Source organism: Manis pentadactyla, chromosome 16, assembly GCF_030020395.1.
Source record: "Manis pentadactyla isolate mManPen7 chromosome 16, mManPen7.hap1, whole genome shotgun sequence".
NCBI lineage: Eukaryota > Metazoa > Chordata > Mammalia > Pholidota > Manidae > Manis > Manis pentadactyla.
Genome location: NC_080034.1, coordinates 33,828,257 through 33,851,232, shown reverse-complemented (window position 1 = coordinate 33,851,232; position 22,976 = coordinate 33,828,257). Strand labels below are relative to the sequence as shown.

The window sequence follows — 22,976 nt, the reverse complement described above, 5'->3', positions numbered from 1 at the left end:
CTTTTGTTTATGTAGGTTATAACTACTGACGTTTACAATATTAGAGATTTAAACTGAGAAGTCTCAAAAATATTTATGAATTTATTGTAAAGTAACAGTAATAACCCCATTACATGTTAACATAAAAAGCATTTTTATTTTAAAATATAAGTATACTTTCCAAGACAAAAAAATTTCATTGACAAGAGTGGGATTGTTGTACATTTTTGCATATCTTGTTAACGTCTGGTTTAATAGAAGACAGCTGGATTCTCATATCTGCTTCTGCAGTCTGTGGAGATATCACATCATGTAGCCTCTGGAAAACTCCACCATATGCTCCTGAGGGAAGGAGAGTAAAGAGTCAAATAATTATCTTAGTATAACTATGAAAAAAATTTAACTTGTGGACCCAGGATCTCAGGGACCTTCAGGAGGCCCAGACCATATTTTGAGAACTGCTGATCTAAAGAAGTCTTTAAGTGAGGTAAAATTTCTGGTCTGAAAGTTCTGTGAGAGATCCTCCAGCTTAGCCTCCTTGTTGATGCAAGACAGGGTTGTGTCCTGTGGTCATGCAGGGCCTCCTTTCTCCTCTCTCAGCCTCCATTCCTGGTGGCGATGGTCAGAGCTTCACCTGAGTCCTAGGCTGGACTGAGTCAAGTTTAGCTTTTCAACCAAAAAGTGAGAGGCTGATGCTCCAATGAGGGCGTAATTGTGGTCCTATGTCTGCCCTATCCTACATCCCCAAGTCTGGGAAAGAAGCACCACCAGCTGGGAGCCCATAGACTACCTGGGCTACAGGCCTCCCACGTGCAGTAACAAACATTTTCCAATAACGACAAACATTTCCTTGCCTCCTGAAATAATATTTTATTCAGGTGTGTAGATGGGTACCCAGACATTTGGCCAGGACACTGTGAAATTAATGTCTTCACATAGAGATAGTTATAGTAAGGGGAGAAAATATTTTTTTAATGGATAAATATTGTTAAGAACATACTTTTAATGGCTCATCAGTGATCTTCAGAAGACAGATGAGGCATTTAATACCTGCCTCCAAAGCTTTTAAAAACTGGCATGCAAAAGTGATATAAGACATACTCTGTATGATTAGACCACAGTTTGCTATTACCAGAGGAGGGTTTCAAGACCTTGAGATAATTTGAGCTTCCAGGGCTGGTCTGGCCACTTCACCAAGATGCGTTCTGGCGCTCTCCTGGCAGGAACTGCGTGTGAGTGATGTCGCTAACTGAGTTGCAGTATGGGAGGGACTTGAAACATCTAAAACTGCTTCCTCTTCCAAGATCACTTAATTTTTAGTGGCCTTTATTTTTTAGAAGACATGTGTTTTTGAAAATGTGGAGGTAAAGTGAATTTTATAAATTGAAATATAATTATGCTATTGACTTCCATAAGTCAAAACAGAGCCACAATACTATAGAAGAGACTACCTGGTCCCAGAAACATAATGAAAATCCTGTGAAGACTCCTAGTCTGGCTTCTCTTTGATTTTGGTGAGGAAAAAGTTCAAATCTCTTTAGGAGTTCTTGCCGGTAATCGTAGTCAATCTCTTCTTGGGCATATGTCACCGAATTGAAATGTGTATGTGTGTTGGCTTATTTTCCAATAGTTGTATTTTATTGTTCCCACAAGCAGATGCTTCTATATCGATCTCATCAAAATGGTCAATAATTGATATACTGAAAGGAACAGCTGACAGGTGCTTAATGGCTTCCTGACAAAGTCAAATATTTTCATTGAGTAGATTAGGAAAGACTCTTTAGTCACCCCAGCCAAGGCAGCAATGATGTTAGGAAACTGTCGCCAATCATATTCACTGGTAACTGTTCTGTAAAGATTTTGGCTGTATTAACTTTCTGTGACATTTTTTCTAATAACTTTGCAAGCATTGTGAAAACAGCATTCCGAAGTATACTCTTTGAAAGGTTGGATTGCAAAAGAATATTTAACTGACACTTATTACTTAGTCATTTGAAAGGGGGAAAAGGTACAATTTTATTTCAGCTTTTTAAAGTATATTTCTAATTATCAAAAAAGTACAATCAGTAGGAAATCCTTTTAGCTGAGCAGTAGTTTTTGAAGCCTAGAAAATGGGGAATTTAATAGCAAGTTTGGTTCTGCAAGAGATATTTTAGAGTTCCTTTGGGCTGGTAGAGGCACATCCAGAGGAAGAAAAAGAATAGAGAAAGGAGAGGTGTTTGAAGAGGAGTGACAGATGTTTGTTTAAAACTATGGTATTACATGCTTTATTTTTAGGTGAAAGCTCGTTTGATAAAGATGGGACATCTTAATTCAATGAACATATTTCTTAGACAAGAAATTGACAGAATGCAGAAAGTCATTGCATTACTCCGCAATAGCCTGAGCGATCTCAAATTGGCCATTGAAGGCACAATTATAATGAGTGAGGTGAGCTATGATCTCAGTGGTCATTTCCGTCTTCTGTTGATTTTTCTTATTCTCACATTTTAACTTTTTGTTTTTCAGAACTTGAGAGATGCCCTAGACAACATGTACGATGCTCGTATACCTCAGATCTGGAAAAGGGTGTCCTGGGATTCATCCACACTGGGCTTCTGGTTTACTGAACTTTTGGAAAGAAATGCTCAGTTTTCTACTTGGATATTTGAAGGGAGGCCCGCTGTGTTTTGGATGACTGGTTTCTTTAATCCTCAAGGTATGTGCTCATAGGAGAGTGGGCAAACTTGGAAGATGTGGGTAGTTTTGGAAGAGCCCTGTGCAGTTAATATATATTACATAAAGCAATATGGAGGTATGGCTTGCTGGATGCTGGACATCTGCTTCCAAAGGCTGGAGACCACAGATGATCCTTCTGTATTTGTGTTACAAATTCAATGTGGAATTCTTCCTGCCATATTGCCACCACAATATGGCAGCAAAATCTTCCACTTTTCACCTCACCCTCTGCAACAAGACATCAGTCTGCGGTCAGGACACGTGAAATAGTAAAAAAGTTTTGCTCAAACCTTAGGGGGTTTTTTTCATAATTATTATTTCATTTGTATGTTTTATTAAAGTATCATTGATATACAATCTTATGTTGGTTTCAAATATACAACACAGTGGTTCAATAATTACCCATATTATTAAATCCCTCTACTGCATCAAACCTTAGTTTTTAAATGTTTTTGAAAATAGCAAAAACGAAGCACCAAAATATGCAAAAATTGTTCCTAGAGTTCAGAAAGTTAGACTGATTTCAAGAATGATCCTGTGGCAAAAGTTTATTTGGTAAACTTCCAAAATGCACGTCCCTCTGTATTTTTCCCCCTGAAAAAGTGTTTTGCAATTCTGCTGCATTTATTCCTTCACTTTAGAAATATTTACTGAGTAAGTTACTGTCGACATAACAATGTGTACTTCCTATAATTTGGTAAACTCATAAAAACCACCATGGTTAGTGTTTTAAATTTAGAATATGTGGAGTTCACAGAGCTCATAAAATTCAGAAACATGACAACGTTTTGTCTCACTACAATATAGATAGTTTTACTTAAGTGATTCTTGGTCAAAATGAAAAGATGTTGGATTCCTTAGAGTTCGGTAAGTTCAGTAACTTCACTGGTAATACAATTTAAGAAGCATTCACACTTACAGATGTAGGATGGGTTATTGGAGCTCCAAACGATGGTTGAATCTCATAAAATAATGTTACCTGAAGGAAGTCAAACAGAACACATTGTAATATATGTATATCATATACATTGCAATGTATTTATAATATATGTATACTGTATGACTCCACTTACACAAAGAATGAAAACAGGCCAAACAGATCCATGGTGTTAAAAGTGAGGATAGCGGTTCCCCTTGAGAGCGAAGGTAGGTAGGGATTGCAGAACACAAGGGGGCCTCTGGGGGTCTGGGAATTTCCCTTTCTTGATCTGGATATTAGTTACATAGCTGTATTATCTTGATGAAAATTCATTGAGCTGTACACTGATTTGTGAACTTTCCTTTGTATAAAAAATACTTCAGCAAATAGTATACCTTAAAATCATACATTTTATTGTCCTCTGTATGCATACAGTCACTTGGTGCCTTTTCAAATACCTTAACATTTTCTAAATGTAAAACGCTAACCATGATGGCTTTTATGAACTTACTGAATTATATAATTATTATGTCAATAGACTTTAGATTTGTGAAGAACAGCCTCCATATTTCATTCATCTATTTTTCTCCCAGATTTTTCCATTGTATTTGGGAAGGATATTTTTTATTATGGTCCTTAGATTTGTGTGTCTACTTATGAGTCTCCTTCCTCCAAACTAGCCCTCAATTTGAGTAAGATGTCACCACGTAATTCCTGGCTTGGGAGCCTGAAGAAATAACATTTAACTTAATTAGGATTGTTTCACCGCCTTCTGCTTGCCAACGCCTCTGCTGGGTGCTTTCAATAGAGAGAGATTTGAGATCTGATTCCTTCCCTAAAGGAGCCCATAATCTGGTTGGTAAGACAGACATATCAGCAACTCTAACATAATGTGATAAGTGCTCCACCCAAGTGAGAACTAAGTGCCCCACTCCTACAGAGGGCAGAGGGCTGAATTCTGCTGAGGCAGAGCTTCACAGAGGAAGCAGTGAGTAGGGTTTGCAAGGTCAGGACTCAAGAAAAGGGCATTCCTGGCAGAGGCCTGACAGAGAGAAGGCATGTTCAGGGGAAGCCCAGTGTGGCTGGAGCTCATGAAGCAAAAGCAAGGGTTGTAGGGAGTGAGGCTGGAGTGTGAAGTCTTCCAGGGGTGCTTGGGCTGCATCATAAATGCAATGGGAAATCACCAAAGATCAGAAGAGAATCCCAAAGAAGTAGAGGGTAGGCTGGAATACAGAGGTCCAAAGCAAAGGGACTCTTACCAGGTCCAAGGGAGAGGGCCCGGGACCTGAGCCTGGTGCAGAGGAGGGGACAGATGGGATAGGGTGGTGAAATGGGGCTGTTTGAGAGAGGAAGGCATGGTGAGGGCTGAGGCAGAGATGAGGTACGAGACAGGCGCACTGGGAGGGGGACAGGGCAGGAGGAGAACAAGGAGCACTGCGCTGTCATCTCACGCTGGCAGGACCACCGGGTGGAGAGCTGTGTTGGCAGACTTGGAGTTCAGGAGAGGGGTAAGGATCAGTGATTTTAAAAACTGGTAATTAGGTGTATTTCTGATATTCAGAAACCAGAGGAATGGGCTTGGCTCATCTCTGGCTTTCCAAAGACACAGAGGAATAAGTCATGTAATCACCAAATCAAATCTCTTTCACCAATGCCTTTTACTGTCATTAAAAACATGACTTCAAATAGCAAAGTATCAATATGGACTAATCTTTGTTATTATTTGTTTCTAAATGTTACAAACCAGAACAACATTTAAAGAAATACAAATGCAGGTGTACATTTCAGTTTTTTTACTTGTCTTTGCTTATCTTAGTTGGTAATACTAATCTCTTCTCTTTTCTTCTTTTCTGTTTCCAAATTAAACTTGATTCTTTCTTTCATGGCTCTCCATGTCTTGGAAAAGCCCAGGACTTACTCAAGCATCCCTCCTTTACACACAAACACACGGACACACACCCTTAGCTACAGTTGTTTTCTGTTTGTAGCATAGGAGAGCAGAGGTCAACTTTCCCTGCATACTAATCACTTCTCTTTGCCCTTTTCCTTCTCTTGACATGGGAGACAAATTACTTTCTGTTCCATATCACCTGGCCAGATCTGGAAAATAAAAAAATTGCAGCAACTCCATGAATGTTCACAGGTAGCATGCAAGCAGATAAAAGTCCTTCCCAATTGGAAGCCTTTCTGGCTACTATTTGACATCAACAATTGATTTCTCAACATGAATGTATCTCCTGGATTTTATATCTTCTTACCCAGCCCCCTTAGATAAAATAATTTCTTTCTTTGGCTCAAAACATTGAAGTAAGTGTTTTTAAATTACAAACACCACATGTTTAAGTAAAATACAATGCAGCTTGCAAAGATGCTGTCACTTCATCACAAATATGTAGTCAAAATCACCTAGACTATAAAACTGTTGAAAAAAAAGTTTTCACATATGGCCATTGTTTTGTGCTCCCATAATGTGACATGGCTTCCGATACTGTCTGATGTATGTCTCCCATCGTGCCTGTGGTGCTTGCTCTCCAGGCCTAAGTGACTTTGAGGACCACACTGCCACAAGGACAGGTGACAGACCTCATCTGCCCCCTGAGCTGCATCTGAGCTCCTGCTTTTTGCAGCACTGCCCCGTCGCCTCATGGTGGCCAGATATTTTGTCAGTCATAGTTGATGAAAGAGGCTGAGTCAGCCACCCTGGAGCTAGTCTGGTATTTTCAGCCCCCTTCACAATCGTTTTGGTAGTAATGGATGAGGTCAACCTTGTGGCAATCAGATTTGATTATCAAAATGGTCAAGCTCTTTATACCCATGACCATAATATTTGTTCAATGGCACAGCTTTGCTGGTGCCTGGATTTGCCCCCGAGTGGGTTACTCAGGCCAAGAGAACCTTTGTGCTCCACTGGCTTTTCTTAGAAGCCATTGGTACACATATTCATGTATTGCGTAAATTGGGCTTCTCAGGGTTTTTAAAGGATTCATTTGGCCTCTGGTTCCCAAAGGTGCACCTTTTCAGAGCATCATGTACACATGATTTAGATTCGAATTTGTGTGTGTGTCAGGGTATCTGTGTCTGGTTCATAGAGGGTGGTGTGTTTAATTCAAAGACCATGAGTTGTAATGAGCTTGATTTCAAGCCTGGGTACTGACTGCCTTTCAGAACCTCTTAATTGATAGCCGTGCTTTGCCATTTGATGTCAGGTGTGACTCATAGGTCCTGAGCTGCTAATGAAACTGAGGTAGATGCTGAATGTGCTCACTGGGCCTCACACCTCTGTGTTAGATTGAATCAGGCAGTATCATTATTTTCCAATTGTTTAACTCAGTCTGGAGCTTCATGATATTTGGATTCCAAACTGTGCTAGATTTTTCTCTGTTATTCTGTTTTTGTTTTTTTTTCTCAGTGTCTCGGCAAGCCACACCGATCTGTCATAACAGACATCAGTGACAACTTATTAGTCCCTAATACAAATAAAGATCCCCAGGGGATGGATCATTTTTGTCCTGTTATCTTTTGTTACTGTAACAATCATCTCTGACCTCCTACCTATGTATTTGTTTTCAGGGTGACATCATCAGCCAGCAGCAATTTCTGAAAGCTTGTTTTGAGGGTACTTAGGAAAGCCTCATGTTTCTTGTGCACCGAAAGGGTTGCTAGAACTTTAGGGTTCAAAGGACGGGGGGATTTCTTCTAAACTAGTAGCAATCCTAGCATGCCCCACAGCTACCATTTGGCAAATCAGAGCTGCCATTAATGTCTGAGGGAATCTGGGCCAATGGACCTCAAATTTCTAAACCTCAATCTGAGTGATGTCATTTACCTGCCCCGTCCCCAAATCACAGAATGATGAAAGGACTTTGGACACCTTAAAAATGCCTCCAGAGTGAATAACAGTCTGTCCTCCTTGCTTTTCTGTATGAGGGGCTTAGATGCACTGGGTTTGGTCATAACCACATCCCTTATGATTTTAAGTCTCTGCACGTGGTCACCTTCCTTACCAACCATCTAGTCCTTTGTAACCTGGTTGGTTTCATCACTACACTGAAATGGTTCTCTCCAAGGTCACCAAATCTAGTGGCCTTCTTACCTGCTTCATTTCCCTTGACTACAGTAGGAGGCCGATTGTAGGAACTCTCCTACCTTGGCTTCCACCCATGGCCTTCCTTGATTCTCCTCCTGTCCCTTAGAGGGCTGCCTGTCAGCCTGCTTTGTGGGTTCTTCTCAGGCAAGTTCTGTCCTTGGCCCTGGCTCCTTCATGGATGTCCTCAGCCATCCTCACTGGTGCAACTATTTATCTCTACCTTTGACTAACCCATCTGAAGTCCTAGTGTAAGATTCTGATTCGTCCCTTCTAACTGCCGGTAGAGAATATTCTGTCCCCCTGTGACCCTCACCAGAACTTCCATCTGACCGTCTTCCTTCCAAACCATCTTCATCAGGATTCTGCTGTATCTGCTTGTGCATCACATCCTCCAGATGACCCCAGTTCCTGCTGGGTGGTCTGCTCGTGTCCAAACAGCTTGGAAGAGGGGAGTGGTGGGAGATGAGAGGAGAGCAGAGGAAGCAGTGATAGATGCTGCCAGAGGTGAAGATAGGGCCAGAAATGGTCGGATGGCTTTATCAGCAAGGACACTGCAGGCAGGCGAAGTCTCAGGGGAATGGGTGCGGAGCTGGAGGAGTCAGATCGCAGGGTGAGTCTGAGAGGCCAGGAAATACAGACCAAGAGTGAGTTCAGACAGCATGGATAATTTTTTCAAGAAATTTGACTTTGAAGTGGGAAAAGCAAGAAGAGAGGATTTTCTTTGTTCTTTTTTTCATAATGGGGAGGCTTGAGCCTTTTCAGATACTGGTGGGAAGGAACTGAGAGGCAGAGACACCGAAGATAGCAGAGGGAGGTCAAAGAGGCCGGAGGGGGGTGTCTCCCAAGTGAAGAGGTGCACTTCAAGCAGGTGGAGGGACCCCTCACCTACTGTGATAACCTAATAGGGGAGGACTGAGTGTAGGCGCAAGCACGTTGACGGGTTCGGTGGCGAGGCACTGAGGGGGCCCCCATCTGATACTCTGTTCTTTCCTCTCAAGGAGGGGAAGCGGCCTCTGGGGCAAGAGGGTGTGGAGGAGGGATCTAAGGAGCACAGCAGAAGGTGGAGAAAGAGGGCCAGTGAGGGGACAGGGGTTTGCCTGGCAGCTTTGAGAGTCTGGTTGAGGCTGGTGACGGGCGATGGTGACAACTGTGCGATGGTTTCAAGAGTGTTGAGCAGCCTGGAGTAGGTGTGAGCAGGGGGACATTTGGATCCATCTAGAATTGGAGAATTGCTGGGCAAGTGATGCAAAGGTTGAATCTAGAATAAATCGGAAAGGAATGATAAAAAGGGGGTGGAGTTGAGGAGAAGGTCTTTAGCAATGACGAAATTAAGGAACAAAGAGGTTATGATGCTGCCTGGGATACTGGAGAGACCCAGATGGTGGCAGGGTGCTCAGTGAATGAGGCAGAAGGGGATTTGGCAGGGGTAACGAGGGGACGGCATGTGGCCAGAGCTGGTCAAAGCAGCAGAGACTCTCATGAAGGGTCGGGGAACAACTGGGAAGGTCAGTGTCTTCAGGATTGAGCCAGGCTCCAGGAAAAGCAAGAAGATGGAGAAAATGATCTGTGGAGAGCTGGAAAATATGGAAGAGTTTGTTAACCACAGAACCACTCACAGGGACTAGTGGAAAGGTTTGGGAGGGGGGAAAGAGGTAGGAGGTTGGGTTGAAGGAAAGGGAGCAGAGAGTACACACAGAGAAGACAGAGAAGGACATGGGATTACATTTTGATGTGTGAGACACGGGATATTTAGCTGACCCCAATCTGGCCAGGAGAATTAGCCCCAGATCTCCCATGTGTACTCAGGTTTCGCTAGAGACAACTGTGTCCCGGATTAGTGACATTACAGAGAACGTTTGTCCCAGGGGGCTCTGGACTGAGTCAGCTTGTATTACTGACAGCCTTCCTAATATTAGGTTGTACCATAAGGCATTTCCCTTCCCACTTGCCAAATTTGTTCTTAAAACACATGTGGGTCAGTGACCTGTCAATGGTCTGTCGTGCAGATCTTCCTACCGAGCTCAGGGTTCTGAGCCCTGCCTGCAGAGCAGAATCACCTGGGGAGCTTTTAATTCATGCTAATGCCTGGGACCCCAGACCAATTGTATCAGAACCTCTGGGGATCAGACCTCTAGGGTCTGTACAGGTAATTTTCTTAAAAGCTCCCTTGGTCATTCTTATGTGTGAAAAAGCTAGGCCTGAGACCATCACTGCCCAGCACGTGCTCCACCAGCCAGCAACATTGGTATCACCCAGGAGCTTGACAGAAATGCAGAATCTCAGGCCCCAGCCTTGACCTACCTACAGGATCAGAACCTGCATTTTAAGTACCGCTCTTTCCTCACATGACAGCTGTGAACATTAAGGTCTGAGAAGCCCTGCCTTGGAGCAGCACTGAAGCCTGGGTCCTACCTCCAGAAATTCTGATTTTAGTCATCTGGGCTGTGACCTGGGATTCAGGAGTTTTAAAGGCTTCCCAGATATTTCCGATTCTTAACCAAGTTTAAGAGCCCTGCCTTACATCATCTAGCAAGCATCAGGAAAGGTACCGGGTACATTTTTATTCAACTGGGTAGATCAACCCCATCTTTGTTTAATGATTTCTGACCTTTTATTTAACTTACCAATGAACTCCATTTGGGGGGGAAAAGCTGCCTGTCATACTCTTGTGGCAGGAACACCATTTCTCCTCATCTTCAAAGATGCTACTGGGAGACTTGGTAAGACAGAAAAAAACTGCACAACCTAAGGCCTGTGAAATAAGCACTGGCTCATTTTTTAAAGAAAAAAAAAATGTTGCCTATAGGCCCATCATTACAGAATGCCAGCATACTCCATGTGACATTGAGACAAGCAATCTTCCTGATTATTCTTTCATTATTTATTCTAAAGCTATTTCTTTTCTAAGACCTCATTTGAAATGATCCTTGAAGCACTCCACAGCGTTCTTTAAACCAACCAACTGCACAAGTCAAAAACAATATTTAGTTGCTGAAATATTGGGTTCCCGCTATTACAGGAATTAACACATAGCAAGTGTTACTTTAGACCTGAGTCTCCAAAGTATAATCCTAGCTTAAAAGTGAACTTTTTTTAAAGAACAGGCTTGACAACTGTTTTAAGAACTCATTATATTTTATGAGTTTAAAGGGAAAAAATATTTTAAAGCCTCTAGACCACATTTAACTCAGATGTTTGAATAGTCAACTCACCCATTTTCATGTGGGTGGTTACATCTCATGCAGAATAGAAGGTTATTATTGTTGAAGACTTGCCCTAACTTTTTGTTTCTCGCTTCATAGTTAAATATATGAACATATGAATCACTTTCCCACCCCTGATGATTGAAATTGGGTTTAAGAATTATTAAAACCAAATTGATGCCAAGGCAAAAGTACTGCTTTTCAAGTTTTTATAAAGAAAAATACATCAATAGTCTCTTTAAATTATACAAGCTTCAGAAAACACAGATTTTGATTCCATTAGCCTTGATATCAGTCTATAAGAAAGATGGTCATTCATTTTTAAAATTCAATCATGAACAATTCAGTGAATTCACTGTAGTTTAAATTCCACAAGATCATGTTCTTCTTTTTAGGAAGCCAAAAAACCAACTCTCAAGACTTGGGAAAATATGTATCTTCTCCACATTCTCTGCTTGGAAATTGCCCATGGAACAGTTCCCTACCCTCCACTCTTCAGGCCTCATATATATTTATTTAACATTTTCCTCTCTTACTAGTTCAAGGTCATGTGTATTCTAGAGTCCATCTGCTGGAGTTCAAAGAAAGCCACCGGAACATTAGGAGGGGTACTGTTGGAGGCGGCTAGACAACATCATGTATAGTCCCCAGCGGGGAGAGGATAGGAGATGGGCTCTCCTTAATTGCTCTAGAGCTTCTCTGAGCTGGCAGTGACTGAAGTCTTTGGAGCAGGGTGTTACCTACGAGAGAACCCCGCTCATTTGTCATCTGGCACCTATGTCATTGTCCTGAGTGCCGTATGGAGTGAGGTTACATTTGCAACTTGATTGTAACTTGAAATGTTACAGAAAAATTCAGTTATTCAACTTGTGCAGATGGGTGGTTAAGAACAGGATTCATGTCTTGTGCCTTAAGACCTTGCAGATTCATAGATCAGTGATGAATTTTAATAATCAAAGAATAGGGTCCATTTAATTCCAAGTACTCTACTTGGAAACACAGTGTCTAATACACCACAGGGAAAACACTTAAGGTTGAGTGATGAAAATGACATTTTCTTGAAGTGATTTAGAAGTGAGAGCTGGGTGTTATTATGGTGGTCCTTGTTGGTTTGCAACCTTCTGGGGAGCTTCCCATGTGTCAACTGAAACCAGCCCCTTACTCAAAGGGCAGGGAGAGACCAAGGCAAGAGGCAGGCCACTCCATGTTGGTAGGTGGCAGGTTTCATAAGCAAGGGAACTCACATATGAGGCTTGTCTGGGGTGGCCACAAGATGCGTAGATCTCCACACCTGCCCACCAAATCTTCAAAGTTTATACAGAGCCTTAACTGGGTTCAGTTGCATAGACTGTCCAGATGGCCTCAACAACACATTGCCCTCTCAAGGCTGTGTCCTTGGGGCAGCCTCTGGGAGCGGGGAAGGGAAGCAGAACGTGCATTCCAAGGATGGGGAGGGGTTGAGGATCCTCTGCCTCAAGTGCAGCTTATGGGTGAGCAGGTGGTCATGTCCTCCTGATGACCTCCCCCAGACCCCAACCCTTGTGATGGGCTCCTCCGATCTCACATGTCCCCCTCTCCCACAGTGTAGCCTGAGTGGTCAGAAGGGGTTTCACTAGCGTGGAGGTGGCTCCTTTGGCAGCTCTCCTGGCTGCACTGGAGGCAGATGCCACAGCACTGATACAGGGACATGTAGAGGAAAACACTGATTCCCCACATCAGTGACAATGTTTTCTACCAAGAGCCCCACAGTACAAACCACTGATTTATGAAGTCTCCTGGGCTGGGGGAGTGGATCTCTCAGAGCACTCACTTGTGTCCTATGTGAATTAATAAAGATGATACATTAGCAGCCTCATCAGGTATGAACATGCAACATCCTGTTTGGATGATGGCCAGGTGCCTCCTTGCAAGACAGTAATACTGTCCTGGGCCATCCCATTTTGGAGGACTGCTTTTCTCACTAGAGACATGTGAGTGTTCAGTAAGGACAAGCGGGGCTTGCTATCATTCAAGGCTTGCTGGGCGAATTTAGTAAGGGCTCCTATGTGGGCTATGATGTCCTCCAGGCCAGTGGAGGCAGCAGAGACAGCGGCCAAATGGTCATACCAGTAAAAGACAGATTGTGCCCATCTGGCCTTGAGGAGGGGGAGGTTGGCAGCTTAGGAACTTGGCCTGGTTGTGCGCACCATACGTGCTGGCTGGGGAAACAGCGTGCTAAATGTGAGGAGACGGACAGGGGCAGGATTTACCGACCAAGGCCCCCACTTTCTCTGCTCTTCCAGTGGTGCCTGTTCATTCCAGGCATAGTGCATTTCAACAGGTCCAGCTTGCAGCAGGATGACAGGCCCCCAGGGGAGACTGAGGAGCTCCACCTCAGCCAGAGGGGCGAAGTCACTCACCCGTCTGGTAGGATGTCCCATTGCACATTCCAGTAGATAATTCCTTTCCCAGGCATGACGGGGCTTGGTGTTCTCAGCAGCACAGCATACTGATCCACAGTGAGAGTCAGGGCAATGGCTGTACCTTTATAGCGTGGGGTGCCCTGACAGGGGCCCTCAGGCTGGCATACAGGGCAGAAGGCCTGACTAGTTGATCATTCAGATGCATTAAAGCTCAAGACAGTACTTCATTCTACCTAGCCAAGTTGGTTTTTACCTGTTAGTAATTTTGCCTGCTTTTTAATATTCCAGTTTTCCTTTCTACCACCTGTGCTGCTTGCAGGTTATTGGGGAGAGGGAACCTCTGTTCAATGTTATGTTCTTGTACCCATCATGACCTTTGGTATGTGATGGCCCCCCCCCAGTCATTGTGTGGTCGATGAGGGTATCCATACATGGTATTCACCTCCTCTAATCACCTAATGGTAGCAGTCTGGTTTGCACAGCGACAGGGGAAAGCTTGGATTAGTCCAGACACAGTGTCCACCCAACTTAGGGCATATTTAGAGCCCTCACTCAGAGGGAGTGCACCACTATAACCAATTTGCCAATCCCTTACTAGTCAGGAACTCCAGTGGATGGCCCCAGACTCCTTTGGCAGTTGCCTTGGGCATTGTTTAGGACACATGGGACATGTTATCACTGCATTAACCAAATCGCTGTATTTCAAGGGCAATGTGACATCCACAGCAATACACAGTCCCACCTGGGCACAGCAGTGGCTGCTCCTTCTGTGTATCCAGTCTGCTGTAGCTACTAAAGGGTCAACTGCTAGGGCTTGTACCTAGCTAGGGCATCAGTTTCTTGATTGCCCAGGGGTGTCAGTGCCTTATGAGCCTGGACCTGGAAGACAGGACCTCCCCAGGCTCTTGCAGGTGGGTGTCCCCCCATACATCCTGACCCCACAAGGACCCACCATGATCATGCCCTCATCTTCCCACTGGCCAGGCCACACATCCCTTTCTGTCAATGCAAAGGATTAATGGCCAGGGCTCATTATCACCAGACAAACAGCTCTGAGTTCAGCCTGCAGCCTGCTACAGTTAATTTCTCCCTGAGAGACTCCACCTGGGAGAGCACTGTGAACACTGCTAGGGGCTGTTATTGGGCTATTGGGCTTCTGCCCACTTCCAGACCTGGTTCCAAAATCCTAGGGGCACTCTCCGCTTCTGCTCTCTTCTGCCACAGTGCCCAGCCTGTATCTCCCAGAGTCACAGACACATCTAGTTTGAATGGCAGCCCTGCTTGGAAGATGCCCAGAGCACTCATCTGCTTCACTAGGATCTTCGCCTTCTCAAAGGGGTCTTCCTGCTCTGACTCACAGTCCCGTATACACCCTTCCTTTACCAGACAGTGTAAGGGATGGAGGCAGTGTGCCAGGTGGGGAATAAAAGTCCTCCAAACTCCAGAATCTCTACAAAGGCTTGCACCTCTTTCACATTCTTAAGGGTCGGGTAAGCTTTGACCTTATCAATTATAGCTTCTGGGACAACAGTTGTCTTACCTAACCAAACAACTCCCAGAACCTCATGGCAGAGCCCAGGCCTTGAATTTCCTGGGGCTTCGCTGTCATCCTTCCCTCAAAGATGTTCTAGCAAAGCCTGCTGTCCTGCCGCAGAGGCAAGTCTTCACAAGTTAGCATTACAGCGTCAGTGTAATGGACCTGTTTTGCTGACCTGGGGAAGGAGATCAGGGTCAGGTCCTGGGCCAGTGTTCCATCACCTGTGGTGGGCTGTGCAGATGGCTTTGGGGAAGCACTTGCCCCTCACAGGTGAAGGCAAATGGATCTTTTGACTCTGTGGCCTGTGTTAAACTGAAAAAGGCCTTTGTTAAGTCTTGCACAGCATGGCACACTCCCAGGACCATGGCCAAGGTATCTAAGATGGTGGCAGTGTTGGGCACAGCCTTGAATGGGGGTGCGCCCTTGTTCAGTCCTTGGTAGTCTCTGAGCCTTCTGGCCTTTCTACCTGCTGAACTGAGCTGCTGCAGGCATTACGGGCAGGCTGTACACTATCACTCGGTGCAGTGCCTGGGTAGTTTCTCCGTTTTCCTTATGCACCCCCAGGTAGTTTCTGCTGTTTGACAGTTACCACTCTTCATGGGGGTAGCAGGCACCCATAGAGGTTTGCAGAATTTGACCTTGTAGGGTATCAATGCCCAATATGTTCTCTGGTATCGGAGGGATAAAAACCTCATGTTCCTAGGGGGTAGAATGCCCAATTTGCAGGGTCAAAAGGATCTTCTGACCATAAGCATTTGCCCTCCATAACCATTGATGGCACTGAGGGGGCCAGAAATCTTCTGAGGGTGACCGTGTATTAGCGTACATTCGGCTCCTTATCTACCAGAGCTGTCACCTTTTGTTTATTCCTGGGGGACCATAAATAGCGAGCTCAACATGAGGCCTCCGATCACATCTAACAACCTTACCTGGGGGCGGTCACGGCCTGCATCCTCTACCCAGGGCATGGGAGGCCCACACTCTAATAGGACTGTATCCCTGAGACCTCTGTTGGGACAGGCAGAGCTTCAGGCCTGGCAGGGCCAGATGGAGCAAGCAGATTGAACCTGTTGTGCAGGTTTTAAGGCTTCCATAAGCCAACCCACACAGGGATGTTCAGGTGGGGTCCCTGCAGCAATGAGGTCAAACCTCATTTGCTTCTGGGTCATTTTTACTAGGCCCTTTACAGTGGACTGAAGAAGCCTTTTGGTTTTGGAGCTTCCTCTCTGACTCAGATCTTTCCTACCACCCATGGCCATTCCCAGGATCTGTCAGTTTCCCCTAGATCAGCAATGGATTGCCCAACATCATAAATATCTAATCTCAGAACTGGGCTCAGCATGGATGTCAACGTCCCCTACCAGGTGCTGACGGTGGGCTGGAGAAGCTAAGCTTTCATTCCTGCAGTGACTGTGGCCTGATCAGGGCTTTCTCATTCCCAACTCTCTATGAATTTGTTGTTCCCCTTATTGAGCCAAGCTTCTCTGCAGCCTAGGATAATCCAGTCTGTAAGGGAACAAGTGGTGTGGACCCCTGACACCCACACCAGGCAGGTGCTGCTGGAGGGCAGGGTGTGTGGTGATGGTGCCCATTTTCTCTGCCTCCGGCTCCACGACAGAAATGCCGCTGCCCACATCCCATAGCTGCACTCACTGTGCTATTTCCCCTGGCTTTTTGCTGGAACTTGGCAGCTGAATCAGTAAGCTCGGCGGGAGTAAATTCTCTCGTCACGAATGTTTCCTTAGCTGGGGGCCACCCCACTGGCTGGGGCTAATACTGCTGTCCTCTGGATTAGGGTCCGAGGGCACAGGGCGTTTAATCCACTTCCTCGTCGGTCACCACAGCATCTTCTCTTCCCTCTCATCACTTCCCCAGGGATTCTCTTGTTGCACTGTGCTGTGTGCAGTTTCACAACCTCATTAGAGCAGCCAGTGTTTTCAGGGTGTCCCGGTTCATGCATGCATCTGACATATGGGCCCTTCCCCCGCCAGCAGACCTTGACAGCCGACTCAGTAATCCACCCCTCGGATACCTTTCTTTCTCACAAGGCTCATTTCTTTGGTCTCCTGGTTGGCTCACCAGTTGTTGGTTTGCAGCCTCCTGGAGAGGTGTCCAGGTGTCATCTGAAATCAGCCCCCTACTCAGAGGGCAGGGAGAGACTGACAAAAGGTACGGGCCACTCCAGGTTGGTAGGTGGCAGTTTTAATAAGCAAGGAACTTACATACAAGTCCTGACCTGAGTGGCCGCAAGACAAACAGATCTCTGCACCTGCCCCCACCCACCAAATCTTAAAAGTTTGCAGAGGGCCCTTAACTGGGTTCACTTGCCTTACATTTTCCAGATGATCTCAGCAGTGCATTGCTCTCTCAAGGCTGCGTCCTTGAAAATGGCTCCGACTGTAGGAACGGTAGGCAGAATGGACATTGCAGGGACAGGGAAGGGGTGGGGAGCCTTTGATTGACCTGGGCCAGCTTGAGGGTCAAGTGGTCACAGCCTCTTGATGACATCCCCTAACAGTCATATATACCACTGACTGGCAAACCTACAAAATATTTGTTTTACTGCAACTATGGGCCCCCCAGCATCTAAAATGGAAGGCAGCATAATCCTATGCTGATCAAATCACCTCAGGTGATCCCACACATGGAGCATAGATGGGCATCGACAGGCAGTTCCTTCCCTGAAAACGTCTACTATGTTTCTTGCCCCTTGTAGTTAACTTCTGGTGTCATAACGTCATTCTTTCCTACTAGGCATTCTCAGTTTTGTGAACCTATAGCTTTATAAGAATCACCTATAAAAATCCTTCCATCAGCTCTGTTCGATACTGACTTTTCTTTTGCATTAATGCAAGGGCTCTTTTTTAGCACCCCAAATCCTGTTTTAGCGAGCACTCCAAGTAAACCTTACAGGATACAAATACAACCAAATCACTTGCCTACTATAAATATTCAGTGGCTACCCACTAGCCACAAAATTAAGTCCACACTCTGACCCTGGAAAGTCCCGCCTGTACCTATGTTCTAACCGTATCTGCCGTCATCACCTCACCATCAGCCTAGATCCCTATGCCTTTGCACATGCTGCTCCTCTAATGGAACTTACCTCCTCTAGCAAGACTTCCTTGTCTTTGAAGAGTTACCTTCAACGTCACCTTCTCAATTCAGCTTTTCTAGAGCTGTTTTCCTGAGTGGTTCACTTTGTCCACACCTTTGCCCATATGATATTGTGATATACATCCTGCCTCCCTCCATACCCCATCTAGACTGAGCTCCTTTGATGCAGGGTCCATGGATGGCCTTTTCATCTTTGTGGTCATCCCACCTAGAGCAATGCCTGCTATACAGCGGCCACACCTGAGAGATTTAACAAATGAATGAGTGCATGCCTCCCCAAGTGTGTAATGTAATAACCAGGGAGACACTTGGGAATGGGAAGATCACTCTCTCATTTAGCCAAAATAGTGGCCTATTCTTTCTTTCCAACTCCAAGGGTTGGTTATTAACTCACTGTCTGAAATGATGCCTTCAACTTCTCCTCTTCCTCCACTGTCATTCAAACTTGATAAATTATTATCACTTACACGTTGATTTGTGCATAATAGTTCCCAGATCCCACTAGGAATAACAGGGACATAAATATTTCAAAATTTACTCATGATTATGAGTAAAGAGCCTCATAATCTTCAACATTAACATGGAACCCAAAATGTAATATATAGGTTACAGATAAATTTTTCTAAGGTTCAGAAGTCCATTTTGAAGTTTAAGGTATAGTTTCTAACATCAAATGCTATTCTCCTAGAAAGACTTCTTTTATTAAATTGAATGGCATGGTTTGCAAATATTAAGTTTAAAGAAAGGCCTTAATACTCAGAACCATGTATTGTTTTAAAATAACTGTATTATGCACATTAAAACATGTAGCTTTCCTTTCCGGTGTGATTGCTTTGTTTGATCAAATTGAAAGTTGGGTTTTCTATTTTGGCATTATGCCTTATTTCCTAGGCTAAATGAAATTGTCCCCTTATAGCAAATAGAAGCTTGATAATGGTTTGATTTAAGTTTTAATTAGAATGCTGTTCTCAGAATATCTTACCATTCGAATCTTATTTCTAACTGCTGTATTTTCAAAGGGACTATGAACTAGGACTGGGCTACAACCCTTAGAAGAGTTGAATGGTTGAAGTCCCAGGAGAATATCAAATCAAGGCAGAGAGGTGCTGCTTTGCCTGCTGTCAGCCAGTGAGAAATATTGAGCTCCTTGCAGGTCCCCACAGAAACAAAATGAAAAGAAATGTCCCCCCTGAGGTTTGATCTCAACTCTTCCTGGACGGGCACGCATCTGGAGGTTGATAAGTAGCTAACGTTTAGTATTGTGCCTTTCTTGTCTCTAAAGTGGGCTGCACCAAGGCATCAAAACCATTTCTTTTTCTCTTAAGGCTTCCTCACAGCGATGAGACAAGAAGTGACCAGAGCCCACAAAGGCTGGGCCCTGGACTCCGTGACCATCCACAACGAAGTTCTGCGGCAGACCAAAGAGGAGATCACGTCACCTCCTGTGGTAGGTGCCACTGGACTATAGCAGGGGCAGTTCTGGAACCGGGGCTGAAAGTCCGGCGTCTGCTTAGCCCTGACCTCAGAGTGCCTCAGTTAAGTCCATTGGCTTTGCAGCCAGAGTCTCTTTGGTTTTAACCAGGAGACTTCAATGGCAACACCCCCTCCCTTTGCTGGAGTAGCAATTAACAAGTGCTGGACACAGCCCAGACTGCATTTCTTTATAATTGCAAGTTACCCATGTGTTTGCTAAAAAGGACTCACACATGCCTCTATCTACTGCTGCGGGCTATGCACAGAACTGACGAGTGTTGAGGGCAGGAGGCTAACGGTGCAAGCCACCCTGAGCTCTGGAGCCTGTTGCAGCAGTGTTCCCAGCTAGCTGCAGGACCCTGGTTGGGGGAGGGCAGGATAAGCAGACCTCATTGGGAGCTCCTGCTTGAACACTTACCTGTTGTATGAACTTGGGCAAATTATTTAACTGTTTTGAGCCTCGGCTTCTTTATCTGTGAAATGAAGCCCATAATTCAACCTCTTTAAAGATGTTGTGAGAATAAAATGGGATCGTTTAGGCTGGGTGCTAGACTCCACATAGATACTCAATGAATTTTAATCCTCTTTTCCCTTTCTCTGACTTTCCTTCCCTCAATTGTCAGATTAGGGTCTGGGCCAGATGATTTCCAAGTTCTGGATCTTTCCCCTATACAAGGATCGCCTCTCCAGTTTCCAACAGTGTGATCCTTATTTCTGCCCTGTGATCTCACCAAAAGCACCTTTAATATCTGTATTTCCACCAACGACCTCTAGGGTCCAGGCTACAGAAGTTTTTTCAATCATGCCTCTCAAACCGTTTCAACTTTTACCCATTATGCAATTCCTGAGTCATTTCCACATTTTTAGACGTTTGTTACAGTAGCATTCCATTTCCTGGGACCAAGATCTGTATTGGTTTCCTAAGGACATTGTCACAAAGTACTGCACACTGGGTGACTTAAGACAACAGAAATTTATTTTCTCAGAATTCAGGAGGCGAGAAGCTGGAAATAAAGGAATTGGTAGGATTGGTTTCTTCTGACGATTCTGAGAGAGCCTCTCTCTCAGCTTCTGGTGGCTGCTGGCAATCCTCGGCACTCCTTGCCTTATAGCTGCATCAGCTCCAGTCTCTGCCTCCACTGTAGCATGGCCTTCTCCTACTGTGTATCTCTGTCTGTCCTCTCCCCTTCTTATAAGAACACCAGTCATGCTGGATTTAGGGTCCACCCTAACCCACTAGGACCTCAACTAAGTACATCTGCAAAGGCCCTCTTCCCAAATTCTGAGGTTCTAGGTGGACATGAATTTTTTCGGAGACACTAGTTAATCTGCTACACCTTCTAACTTTGTAAAGTTCTGAGATTGAAAGGAGCCTAGAAAGGATATAATTTACTGTTGGATGGCACCAAAGTGGTTGTATTGTTCATGTACTCATTGTTACCCACCGCCTTAGTGATGGTAGTCATAGGTCCTGATTTTCTGGGGTTGCCCATGATGTTATTGTCAAACCATGGACTTTAGGTTTTGCTTCAAAAATATGGTTCTAAACAGTTAACTCACATAAGGGGATTCCAAGAAGCACTTTGCAACTAATCTCACTCTCTTTTATTATAATCTGCATTTACCTCTCCATGCCTGAGCCTCCCTGGAAATGGAACTTGGTCACCATCATCTCCGTAAATATATCTTACGAACTTACATGATTATTAGAGTTTCCCTGTGGTTCCTTTTAGCTTTCTTTTCTTCCCAAGCCCATGTTCTCTGGCTGCCCGCTGCCTACAAGATAAAGTTCAAACTCTTCAGTTTGGCATCTCGACTCTTCCACAGTCAAGTCCTAACTTGACCCTCTGCTAAACAAAGTGCTTGGGCTTTCCTACCCATCCTGCCTTTCTCTGTAGTATTGCTTCTGCCTACCCCATCTCCTCTCCCTTTCCAAATTCAGCACCCCCTTCAACCCCGATTCAAGGCCATCTCCTCCACAAAGGCCCCTCAGCGTGCCAGCCCATAGCGGCCTCTTTTCTCAAGTCACTGCCCTTGGCCTTGGTGCTGTTCACCAAGCAGCCCCCTAACAAGTGTGTGCTGAAGTCAACTCACTTTTAAATGCCCCTCACCCCCGTGTGTGTGTGTGTGTGTGTGTGTGTGTGCAGATGTGTCTGTCTTGTCTCCTGCTTTGATGGTGAGGACCTCGAGAGCAAGTCCTGTTGTGTGAAAGAGAGACCCAGAATGACAGTCAGCCGCTGTTGGGCCAGCTCTTCCCCTCCCTGCCCAGCACACCTGCCCAGGCCACCTGCCCTTGCTCTACTACACCTGGCCTCTGGGTGCTCCAACTCCTGCTCACCAGGCCTGGCTGTGCAAATCTCACTTCATCCTCTGACTGAGATGAACTTAGAGCTATTGCAGAGCTTTGCTGGGCACAGGCTGAGACCCGGTGTGGCTCCCGGCTCTGAATCCTGTTCCATGCTCCCACCCTACACCAACTCAGACCAGATGTCTCAGAGACTTTTCCTTCCCTGCAGAGGAAATTTGGCACTGCTGGTTAAATCTGTCATCCCAAGCAGGCTACCCCCAGGCTCAAATAACTGATAACAGGGACATTTCTACAGCCCTCCGAGCTCCAGGATATGCTGCAGGAGAAACTGGACTCTTTCACTAATGCAGCGTGCCTACTGGTGTTTGCTTCTTTAGGTAGTGTTTTACGACTGGTGTATGCTTTCTCTCCAAACTACGACCTCTATTACAGTAATGGATGCCCATCTCACAGCACCTCATTCTTTTTTTATTAAGGTATCATTGCTATACAATCTTATGACGGTTTCACATGAGCAACATTGTGGTTACAGCATTCACCCGTATTGTCAAGTCCCCCCACAATACCCCGTTGCAATCACTGTCTATCAGCATAGTAAGATGCTATAGAGTTGCTACTTGTCTTCTCTGTGCTATACTGCCTTCCCCGTGACCCACCTACATTATGTGTGCTAATCATTAACGCCCCTTAATTGCCTTCTCCCTCTCTTCCCACCCACCTTCCCCTGCCCCTTCCCTTTGGTAACCGCTAGTCCCTTCTTGGAGTCTGACAGCACCTAATTTTTAAAACTCCCATTACCTTATGCTTGACTCTTCCAGGAAGGTGTGTATATTTACGGGCTCTATATAGATGGAGCAGTGTGGGACAGACGGAGTGGGAAGCTCACAGAATCCACCCCCAAGGTGCTCTTCACCCAGCTGCCTGTGCTGCACATTTTTGCCATTAATTCCACAGCACCCAAGGACCCCAAGCTGTACGTGTGTCCTATTTACAAGAAACCAAGGCGAACTGACTTAACCTTCATCACTGTGGTGTATTTGCGAACAGTCTTGTCCCCAGATCACTGGATCCTGAGAGGTGTGGCCCTTTTGTGTGACATCAAGTAAGTTCATCTCCACTTGCAGAGGATACCAGCTGACACCCATACAGCCAGGGCTATTCAGAGACTTGGCCATGTGCGTCTTCTCCCTGATAATTGCTTATTACTCTTTCTAAATTAAAAAAATGGATGTT

At 45.0% G+C, this 22,976-nt stretch overlaps 1 protein-coding gene and 1 long non-coding RNA gene across 2 annotated transcripts in view; one reads left to right on the top strand and one right to left on the bottom strand.

Moving 5' to 3' along the window:
- DNAH8 (dynein axonemal heavy chain 8) overlaps positions 1–22,976 on the top strand; it is a 353,325-nt gene extending 330,349 nt beyond the window's left edge. The window contains exons 90-93 of the mRNA XM_057494308.1: positions 2,257–2,409; positions 2,488–2,677; positions 19,288–19,409; positions 22,562–22,976. Of these exons, the coding sequence (XP_057350291.1) occupies positions 2,257–2,409; positions 2,488–2,677; positions 19,288–19,409; positions 22,562–22,849 (753 nt within the window). The 3' untranslated portion in view covers positions 22,850–22,976. The remainder of the gene's footprint in view (positions 1–2,256; positions 2,410–2,487; positions 2,678–19,287; positions 19,410–22,561) is intronic.
- On the bottom strand, positions 111–16,973 carry LOC118923409 (uncharacterized). Its single transcript, XR_005029193.2, has 3 exons — positions 16,499–16,973; positions 3,617–3,676; positions 111–321 (listed from the first exon to the last, which is right to left on the bottom strand). It is a non-coding gene; the product is annotated as an uncharacterized LOC118923409 (long non-coding RNA).